This window comes from Salvia miltiorrhiza, chromosome 7, assembly GCF_028751815.1.
Source record: "Salvia miltiorrhiza cultivar Shanhuang (shh) chromosome 7, IMPLAD_Smil_shh, whole genome shotgun sequence".
NCBI lineage: Eukaryota > Viridiplantae > Streptophyta > Magnoliopsida > Lamiales > Lamiaceae > Salvia > Salvia miltiorrhiza.
The window spans coordinates 57,497,872-57,509,572 of NC_080393.1; the positions used below are offsets into that span (position 1 = coordinate 57,497,872).

Here is an 11,701-nt window from a genome sequence, read left to right on the forward strand (position 1 = left end):
TATAAAATATACATTTGTTAACACAAATGTATATTTATATTAATATAATTATTTACCTTCATTCAATATAAAGTACATATTTTTCCTTCTTTTTGTTTTTAATGTATTTTCTGTTATTTTTTTGGTTTTTTTTCTATTTTTATTTGTTTTCCTCTTTTCGTTTTTAATATACTTTCTGTTATTTTTTCATTTTTTCTTTCTATTTTTTCATTTTTTTCTACTTTTGTCTCATTGTTTTATTACTATTTTTTGTGTTTATTTTTTAATTTGTGCTTTTTTAATGTCTATTCTTTTTTATTTTTTTATATTTATTTATTTATTTATTTCTGAGTTATTTCAAAGTAAATATCGTTATGATGAAAAGTAATCATATTCATGAAGAAATGTAATATTTTTAAAACATTACCTTTCTTTATATCAACAATTTTCGTGTAAAAAGTAACAATTTTAAAATATTACATTTATTCATATGAATAATTACTTTTTATTAAGACAATATTTAATTTTAATAAGTATAAAATATACATTTGTTAACACAAATGTATATTTATATTAATATAATTATTTACCTTCATTCAATATAAAGTATTATATTTTTTAAACCCTGAAAACTAAACCTTAAACAATGAACCATAATATGAATATTTACTTTTAATCAGCATAAGATATACATTTGTTCGCACAAATGTATACTTATGTTATATAAGTAGTTTTTCTTACAATGATAATGATTTGATCAAATAACTAAAAGTACAAATTATATATCATGAAGAAAAGTAACAATTATCGTGAACAAATGTAATAATTAAGAAACATTACATTTTGTTGTAATAATAATTACCTTTTATTACGATAATAATTACTTAACCAAATAGCTAAAAATAAAAGTTCTAGTCAATAAAAATAACTGTACTTTTCTTTACATCAATAATTACTTTTGCTTATAAAAATAATTACTTGAACAAATAACTAAAAGAAATGTAATGTTTTTGAAACATTACTTTTCTTCACATTAATAGTTACTTTTTCCACCGACAATGATTACTTGACAAAATATACAAAATTATAAATTTTAACGAGTAAAATTAACAGTACTTTTATACATATCAATAATTAATTTTTCGTACAATAATACTTATTTAATTAAATAACTAAAAATATAAATTCTCATAAATAAAAGTAATAATTATCGTGAACAAATATAATAATTTGAAAATATTACATTCCATTGTAACAATAATTACTTTTTGATACGACAATAATTACTTAACCAATTAATTAAATGTAAATATTCTTATTAATAAAAATAAACATTATTTTGAAGAAATGTAATATTTTTAAAACATTACCTTCCATCATATCAATAATTACTTTTATTAAGAGAATGTTACTTAACTATATAACTAAAAATACAATGTGTCAATAGTAGGATTCATTCATATGACCAATTGCAAAACTAGTTTTGCATGGACATATTTCAATACAATAATTAAGTAAAACTATCGACATATTTCATCAAAAATTACATAAACATCACCATCAAATATCAAAAATAGCAAGCAAGAATCGCAAAATCTTGACTATTTCACGAACAAAGAAACATGTACATTATCTATTCAGACAACAACTAAGGGTAAAAATCAAAATTAATGCCAGCCATTTAAATTAAAAAAAAAAAGAAATCGGCGAAAAGGGGCAGCCAAATCAACAATTCCCCTGATAATCTACCAACTCCAGCGCAGTCTATTTTCATGTAGCAACAAGCATCACCTCTGCCTTCGGATAAATGCTTAAGAGGTTCGAAATTCTGTAACAACAAGCATCACCTCCGCCTCCAGAGAGAGATAGAGAGATCGGAGGCGGCAGTTACGGAGATTGTCGAGAGAAAGAGGCCAGCGGAATGCAGGCGGGCGATTTGGCGGTGGCATTAGGCGGTGGGTGGACAACCACCGTCGGAGCGAGGCGACGACGACTGTTAGAGAAGCCGCTGCTGCCCGGCGATGAGGCGGATCGGCGGGCACCGCTGCTGGATCTCTCGACTGCTGCTGAAGGAGAAGAGAGCGGCGGAAACCCTAACAAAGACAGAGAGAGGAAAGGTAGAAAGTGAGGAAAAAAAATACAAAAAAGCTTTTATACTTTAAGTAACCGGATCGGGCCGGGTCTGTAAACGGGTCGGGAGAATCCGGTCGCATTGCATGCGGTTAACCGCATGCAATAATTTGCGTTTTTGTTTAACATTGCAACGCAGTAGTGAGAAAATTAAGTAGAAGCTACGCAGAATTTTCTTTTGAGTCAACGTATTTAATATGTGGTCCTTTCTTTGACACTAGCGAGGAAATTAAGTAGAATCTTCCCTCACAAAAGAAGAAAATGAAAAAAAGGATAAATTAAGTAGAACCTTATCATGCCTTCTTTCATTTTGCATAAAAGATTGGTTGTCTTCTTTCACCTCTAAAATATCATCTCATATATTTTCATTCACACTTCCCACAAATAAAAAAATTCTGTGTCTGCATTCAAGGAGTTAATTATGGCGGCTTATGGAGCTCTGGTTTCTCTGATGCATATCATAGATCGCATCGAAAATCATCCTTCCCCACCAATTTCTATCGACAAACAACAAGTTGAATCTCTCACTCAAAATGTTACCTTCTTGCAGGATTTTCTTGATGCTTATATTTCTCCAGTTGTCGATGACCATGAAGCGGATCCATTGGAGCGTCGCATTGCAGATGCAGTTTATGCAGCTGAGGATGTCATCGAATCCCAAATTGTGCTTCAAATTCATAACAGATCCAGAATTCGTGGGAAGATGTCCTGTTTTTTCAAGTTGTTTCGAGCTCGGTGTAAATGCGCAACTATTGTGGAGGACTTCTACCACGATCTACAACTAGTGATAGAAGAAATGAATTTGATCAAGAAGGAAGCCATGGAGATTGCAACCGCAGCTGATCAACTGCAGAGAAAGGTCTCATTAACTCATGCTGCCTCCTCTTCAACTGTGAAGGAAAGCATAATGGTGGGCTTCGACGAGGTGTTACGTGAAGTGCTGGATAAGCTCACCGGAGTTCATGGCAGTCTCCAAATCATCCCAATTATGGGGATGGGCGGCATTGGTAAGACCACTCTTGCCCGGCATCTATTTGAGCATGCGGTTGTTAAAAAGCATTTTTATATTCGTGCTTGGACTACGATTTCTCAAACTTATGATGTTAGAGAAACACTTAGAGAAGTTCTTTTTCAAGCAAGTGGGGATTCGGGTAGTGATGATCTAAGTGAGAGAGAATTGCGATTAAAACTATACCAGTATTTATGGGGCAGGAGGTATCTCATAATTATGGATGATATGTGGAGTATAGAGGTGTGGGACAAGATCAGGTTTTCCTTTCCTGATTGCAAAAATCATGAGAGTCGAATAATTGTAACAACTAGGCTGTCAAACTTGAATTTGCAGTTGAATGAGTATTATGGCGTTAGTATGAAATTTCTAGATGAGGCTAGTAGCAGGGATTTGTTCACCAACACTGTGTTTGGTGGAGAAAGTTTACCTCATGAGTTGGAGGATATTGGAAAGAGTATTGTAGCAAATTGTAAAGGGCTTCCTTTATCAATTGCTACAATTGGAGGTCTTTTGGCAAAATCTGAGCGCACTACAGAATATTGGATGCGTATAGAGCAAAATTTAAATTCAATTGTGAATACGAATAATGATGAATTTTGCTTGAAAATATTGCGAATGAGCTATACCTATCTACCCAACTATTTGAAGCCATGTTTCTTGTATATGGGTGTTTTTAAGGAAGATCGTTCAATTCGTGTCTCAATGCTGAAGAAGCTATGGGTTTCAGAAGGAATTTTAAAACCCGTGAGTGGAAAATGTTTGGAAACAATAGGAGAAGAGTACTTGAAAGAGTTGGTAGATAGAAATCTGATTTTAGTTGATAAGTTGGGGGTTAGTGGAAATGTAAAGTTTTGTAAGATTCATGATTTGTTGAGGGACATGTGCTTGAAAGTGGTTGAAAAAGTGAGGTTTTATCATATCATAGAAAAGTCTCCTTCAGTCATAGATAATGAACGTCGTCGGGTTGTTTTTCAAAATGGTGGAAGAGGGGTAATAAGTGAAGTCTCGAGATCTTTGTCACATGCTCGTTCTATAATATGTGATGACGATGGGATAAACTTTGAAAGGCCTCACAATTTTAGATTGCTGAGAACATTCAAAGCATATGATAAAGATTCATATAGAGGTGGTCTTCATTTCGTAGGCGCTGTTTTTCAATTGGTGAACTCACGGCACCTTGCTGTTAGAGTTCATTCGGTGACCAAATTCCCGTCTTCAATCAATTTGCTTTGGAATCTATCTACGTTAATAGTTTATGAGTCTGATTCAGAGTATTGGCGTGAAGTTGTTGCACCGATTGAGATTTGGAAATTGCATCAACTTAGGCATCTTGAGTTTGTGAAAGAAGGATTGATTCTACCAGATCCTCCGAGTGAGATGGTTATCATGGAGAATCTACAAACGCTCAAAGGAGTAATGAATTTGTATTTGAATGAGGAGGTGGTTCAAAGAATTCCCAATGTCAAGAAATTGCGTCTAATTTACAAATACAAGGGTTTGAGTAAAGTGAAACAAACGGAGAGAGCAAACTCTTTTAGCTATCTTGAGTGTCTGAGTAAATTGGAAAACTTGTTATGCCGCTTCCATTATGGATATGATGAGTATTTGCAGAGGCTTACTTTCCCACACTCTCTCAAGAAGTTGAACTTATTTCTCTATTATCATGCGGAGTTGGAAGAGATATTGGAAAAGATAGGGTGGTTGCCCCTTCTTCACAAGTTAGTATTACATCGTGGTACCTTCAAAACAGGCAATTGGGACACTATTGAGGGCCAATTCCAGAGCCTCAAGCTACTACAATTGAACTTCTGTCAAGGTCTAAAAAGTTGGATGATGGCAGAGAGCTCCCACTTTCCAGTTCTGCAGGAGCTTCGTCTTCGAAGTTTGGATGAAATGGAGGAGATCCCTTCCGAAGTTGGAGAGATAGCAACGCTGAAATCAATTTATTTGGAAGATTGCAGTGAATCAGCGGTAGAGTCAGCTGCAAAGATAGTAGAAGAACAAGAGGATTTATATGGAGACCAACTACACTTTCACGTTCGAGCTATAGTTGCAAAAGCACACGAAAGACTGCAGAGCTTAGCAAGTCCCAACTTTGAAGTTACAGTGAGAGCTTATTAGAATCATCCAAGATTGTTAGTTACAAGTTCAGACCTTTTGTTTCGTAAGCTTATAAAACTTTGAGCTTTTGTTGCTTCAATTCATTACTGTAAGCTATCTCCACAACTCTATCTATTGTTCCCGATGGGCTAGCCCGAAACCCGAATACTTAACATAAAATATTTAGATATAGAAAATAAAACATGAAAAAATATTATAAAGTCTCATCGTTTCATTTTTTTGTATTTTTGAGATGCTTTGATTCTATGAGTTCAAACTATTGTTGGATATTTTATTATTTTTTCTTTAACAAAGTTGAACATTTTATTGTTACCAACTTATTTTATATGTTATGTAATCTTGATTTTTTTTTTTCTTCAACATCTTATATTTTTGCATTTCATGCTTGCTATATAATTTATATCTTTGATTTCTATGTATATTTTATACATTGGATCATTAAGAATAACAAAATATAAATGATTATTTTATTTTTACGCCTTCAACTCGATTAGCCCGATGGGCTAGCCCGAAACCTGAACGTTTAGGGTTAGGGTTGAAAATTTATAACCCGACAAAATCCTCAGCCCGATTAGCCCGCACCCGATTAATCCGAAACCCTATAGAGCTGGCCCGATTGACATTCCTCAACAAAGCTTTGCTACAGTTCAATGACTCCTAGACTAGCTCTCACTCTTGTGATTGACCTTTAATACGAGAATATAAGGTAAGATAAATGTCTCAAGCAAATTCTCGATTAATGAGAATATGTTATTTAATAACTCATGATTATTATTCAGGTAGTTATTATTCTGGGATAATAATCCGAGAAATTCTAATAATAATCCAAATTATAGGATTAAAGGTTTATTTTTTTTCCAATTGAAATGGGCATAAATTTCATGACTTAACAGTGACAGTCTATAAAATTAAATCTCATTACAATATGCCAAGATGGTAGACTTATGTAAATGAAAGAGGACTTAGGTGAAACCCACATTGCTCCCCCTCCCACAACTGACGAAATAATCACATGATATTGTTGTATGGAGCTATAGTATTAATTTTCGATTGTTACTATATATGAATAACATTAGGGTGAAGAAAAATAAATTATTAACTTTTAAAGCCTAACAAGTTAATTTATAGATCAAGTTTAAGAGGCAACCCTAATGAAGCAAACATACTGACATGATTTTAAACCACTATCGTCTCCAGACCTAATGGTAAAAATAGGATCGTAACTTTCAGGATTTTTAGAAAAATGACTATAAGTTACGGATTTTGAAAATAAGGACTATAATTTTTTTTTTTTTTTACATTTACACTCCTGTTTTGGGCCTAAAATTAATTATTCGGACTTTTGATGCCACCTAAAGCCAGTTGCTGATGTGAACTGCCATGTCAACTTTTTTGTAATTTTTTTTTGTTTCTTTTTTGTATTATCATTATTTTAAGCTTCTTTTTCTCTTTTAAGCTTAAATGTGCTTAAAATAATGATAATACAAAAAAGAAACAATTTTTTTTTTTGCAAAAAAGTTGACATGGCAGTCCACGTCAGCAACGGGCTCTAGGTGGCATCAAAAGCCCAAATAATTAATTTTGGGCCCGAAACAGGAGTGTAAATGTTAAAAAAATAAATTAAAATCTTTATTTTCAAAATCCGTAACTTATAGTCCTTTTTCTAAATATCCTGAAAGTTATGGTCCTATTTTTAGCATTAGGTCATCGTCTCCATGAGCAAGAAAAACAATGCCGATCCCATTTCTGCAAAACTTACTCGAATAACTCTTTCAACAACTCATAAAAACAACTTCAAAGTTGGGACTTGCCAAGCTCTGCAGTCTTTCGTTTCCTTTCCAAAGTAGAACTCGAACATAAAGGTCCAGTTGGTCTCCATATAAATCCTGTTGTTCTTCTACTATCTTTTTAGCTGACTCTACCACTGATTCACTGCAATATTTCAAAGTAATTGATTTCAGCGTTGCTATTTCTCCAACTTCTGAAGGGATCTCCTCCAATTCTCGTAATCTTAGAAGACTGAAGGGATCACTTGTTGTAGATCGTGATACAAGTCCTCCTCAATAGTTGCGCATTTACGCCGAGCTCGAAAGAAGTTGATAAAACTGAACATCTTCCCACGAATCGTGGATCGGTTATGAATTTGAAGCACAATTTGGGATTCGATAACATCCTCAGCTGCATAAACTGCATCAGCAATGCGACACTCCAATGGATCCGCCTCATGGTCATCGACAACTGGGGAAATATAAGCATCAAGAAAATCCTGCAAGAAGATAACATTTTGAGTGAGAGATTCAACTTGCTGTTTGTCGATAGAAATAGGAGGGGAAGGATGATTTTCAATACGATCTATGATATGCATAAGAGAAACCAGAGCTCCATAAGCGGCCATGATAAACTCTTTGAATGCAGACACAGAATTTTTATATTTGTGGAAGTGTGAATTAAAATATATGAGAGATGTTAGCTATCTGGTAAAGTGAACTGGAAATGACACGTGATAATGAAATTGTGTTTATCATAAAAATGAAGAAGCCATGTGCAGCATTCATTTAAATATGCTGCAGTTGTCGGAATAAGACTGTCATTAATTTAGTTAATTACATGTTTGTTGCTAAACTTATTGTTGGTTATCGATGTTGACTGTCACGAGCATCGATATGATTGAATTAGTTTATGATGATCCGCTCTGTCATGAAGTTCCCGAGTAGGTGCGATGCAGTCCTTATATTGTTTACTTCCGATTTTTCGAGCATATATATACATCTATCTTGCCCCCAAAATATAGATTATTAATTATATCAATAACTCACTATTTAAATAAACACAAAAATCTGGTGTGAAACTGGTTTTATAGAAAAACCGGGTTGTACCCTGCCCACATTGGTGACCCTGACCCAGAACCATTTATATTATAAAAAAAATCCTCCCTCTTCAGTCTTAACTTCTTATTTATTATTTTATTTCTTTCAAAAGTTGTGAAATTCGATTAATTATAAAATATTTAATATGCATATCAAATTAAAGATCATGATAAAAGTTTTAATTTAATATATTTTATGTAAATATTTGATTTAAAATGTACAAATTAAATTTATTTTAATATTAAAATTTTCTAAATTTCTCTCTCCTTTGTCATCTTTTTGAAAAAAAATGTATTTTTAATTCTTTTCTATTAGTATTTTTTTTTGCCTTTCATAATAGTATCAAATTTTATAATTGTAATTTCTTATTATTTTTTAATTTTTAAATATTCAATTCGAATATATTTAGCTCAAATTAATTTTTATATAAATATAAAAGATACAAAATATTTTTCCGTGCATTGCGCGAGATGCAAATGCTAGTCATAATATAAATAAGAGACTATATCTTTATAAAGACTTTTGGTCTTGGTCAGCAACGTCAATTGCTAGATTTAAATTGGTAACTTAGTGCAACAACACGTGATGAGACTCTTGGATTAATTTAGGGTCTTACGCAAAATCTAAAATTGCACGACATGAAAAATAAATTCAGTCAAATGAAAAAGTTCGGTCACGTACAAGGCCTAAATTTGATGATACGCTTGTTAGATGTCTTAGGTTTAATTCCCTATGCGTGCGGATAGCTTTCTCATTTTGTGTGGTAGTGATTTCGCCTGCGTGCAATTATTTTTTCATCTTTATGTGGTGTAAAGGTCTCACCTGCGTGCTAGTTACTTATTTGATTTATATTAGATACATCTTGTAATTCAGAAAAAAATAAATATGAAACCATTTAATTCCATAGTTTTTTCAGGACTTGGTCAGAAACGATGATGGGATTAAAGGATCAAAAGTCTAGTCAATAGGTCAATATTTGGTCAAATTGGTAGTCTGTTGATTTTCTTCTTTTCTACAAACTAATATTATAACCGTACATGCACGGTATGAATATTTTCTTTTTAAGTTTTTCATTTATAGAAAATAATTCATAAGGTTATTGTTGATACATAGAGTGCTATCTAGAGAAAAACTATAATAAATAATAATATACACTAATTCATAAGGTATACACCACTTGTCACCCTAACATTACATTTAAAAAAAAACACCTAACAATTTTTTATAAAGTGCTTAAAGCTACTAACATAGTAGTATAATATTTTGCGAGAGCAAATTAAACAAATTAGATCATTTTTTTTCTTTTCTTTTTTTAAATATTTATTTTCAAACACTTCAAAACATACTTAATTTATAAGGTTCAATATCTTATAAAATGTTGCTAAATTTTATTGTGACCCTAAAATGAAGAATGAAAAGCAGAATGCAGTCTGTCTGGGCCGACCCAATATTCGCTATTATTTTCACCACGCCGCAAGTATACGGTGTAGTTGCAATATAAGGGAAGCAAGGTCGTATTCCACAAGGATTGGTGAATTTAAACTTCTAAATACTATTAATAAGTTGTTTTCAATCTATTTAGACAACCAAAGATGAAGAGATATTGAGAACTAAAACAAAGCTAAATAAGCAAATAAATAAAATAACAACAAGATAAACTTAGTTAATAAATTGGGGAATGACTCGAAGGAAAGTTATCCTAGGGACTAGATTTCGATAGATCGTAATGAACTTCAATCTAAATCAATTTAAATCTTGATATGGCCTACTTATCTAGGGCGATCTCCCCACTAGTTTTAGCCCCCTCCCGGACGACTAAAACAGTAGATTACGGGTCATAATTGCCGTCCCCGGTCAATTTCTAACCTATAACTCCCAAGAGCACAAAAGATCAACAAGCCCTCACCCACCTCTCAACCTCCCGGTTTATTGAGATGATATGTATCAAACTCCTAATCTATTGTAATTATCCTCTCCCGATTCAAATCACAAATTAGAAATGCACAAAAGGTGGCCAACCAATCATACAAGAGATAAATCTAGGACTTGAAAAGATAACAATAAGCACAATCAAGATATATATTGAACAAAGAAATCAATCCATTACAAATCCATCTAATCTAATCCCTAAGATAAGAGATTTTAGCCAAGCATATTCATAATAAAAGCAAATCTCAAGTCATAAGAAAACATAAATAAAGATATAGAGAGATAGAGATTCATAGACAAATCCTATAATCTTGATCTTCAATCATGTAGTCTTGATGAGCTCCTTTCCAAGTCTTCCCCTTCTTTATTTGATTTTTGTGTTGTTTTTGTGTGTGAAAGAGAGAAGAATGGTAGAGATGAAGGCTAGGGTTTGGAATTGGAGTGTTGGGGAAGATGAAGTGGGTGTGTGTGGTGAATGATGAATGGGGAAAAGAAGAGAAAAATGGAGTTTTGAGGCTAAAATCGCGTTTGGGGTCCACTTGGGGGAGCCCCGCCCTTTTTCCGCGGTCACGGCCCGCGTCCGCGGCCTTCAAACGTGGGGGATGCTCAGGGGACCCGCGGTCCCGCCCCGCGGCCGCGGGTGGTGACCGTGTTGGAATATAAGTATATATAATGGAGAATTTATTTAATTGGTAGGAGGAAATTTGAAGAAATTGGTTGTGGACGTGTGTGTGCTTAAGAATTTTAGTGGGAGGATTGGAGTTTGCTAACACAATCTTTCTTTAATTCACTTCATTCTTTCTTTCCTCTTTTTATTACATTCCAATCATGGTTACATATTTATAGTGGTGAGTAGATGATTCATACATTCTCTAGAATATTCTCAACTATTATTTTTCTAATACTTCTCTAGAATTCTCTATACATACTAGAATTCTCTAATTCTAGCTAGTTCTCTTCATCCTAACTATTCTAGATTATTCCTCTTTCTCTAATACATTCTCAACCATTCTACATTTTTCTTCATTCTCAACTATTCTAGATATTTCTACAAATTTCTTCTAATTTCTTTTTTCCTTTCTTTTCTTTTAATTCTAGAATATTCTTTACAAATATCTATTCAAATCAAGTTTATATTCCAACACTCCCCCTTAAACTTGATTTGTCATTCTGAGCAAACTTCTGAATTTGGTGAAATCCTTTCAGGACGTGCCTTGCTTTATATCTTTCAACTTCACCTTTGGAATTCTTCTTAACCTTATGCACCCACTTGACTCCAATGGCCTTGTGCCTTTCCGGTAGTGTCACGAGCTCATACGTATCATTCTTGTTTATAGCTTTGATCTCTTTGTCCATTGCAACTCGCCAATTTTCACTATTTGCTGCTTCAGGTTCATAATCAGCAGATAGGCAAAATAAGGTAAGATCTTCTAACCTTTCAGTGTCTTCATATATCTCATCCAAATTCCTTGCTCGTGGTGTGGCTCTTTCATTTAAGAAAGATGGTGGCGAGTCTTCAGTGACTGGCACTGGTGAAGCTGGTGGAGTCACTGGCTCTTGTTGTACTTCTCCAACTTGCTCTTCTGCTCTTTGTTCTTCTAACTGTGGGATGTAGGTGAAGTCACCGCTGGGATTAAAATCCCACACTCCTTCTTCGTCGAAC

The 11,701-nt window shown here is 33.5% G+C and overlaps 1 protein-coding gene across 1 annotated transcript; it reads left to right on the plus strand.

Moving 5' to 3' along the window:
- The first annotated feature begins 1,397 nt into the window (after positions 1-1,397).
- LOC130995095 (putative late blight resistance protein homolog R1C-3) lies at positions 1,398-5,321 on the plus strand. Its single transcript, XM_057920246.1, has 2 exons — positions 1,398-2,096; positions 2,660-5,321. The coding sequence occupies exons 1-2, from the start codon at positions 2,001-2,003 to the stop codon at positions 5,240-5,242; spliced, it is 2,679 nt and encodes an 892-aa protein (XP_057776229.1). The 5' UTR covers positions 1,398-2,000; the 3' UTR covers positions 5,243-5,321.
- The last annotated feature ends 6,380 nt before the right edge of the window (positions 5,322-11,701 follow it).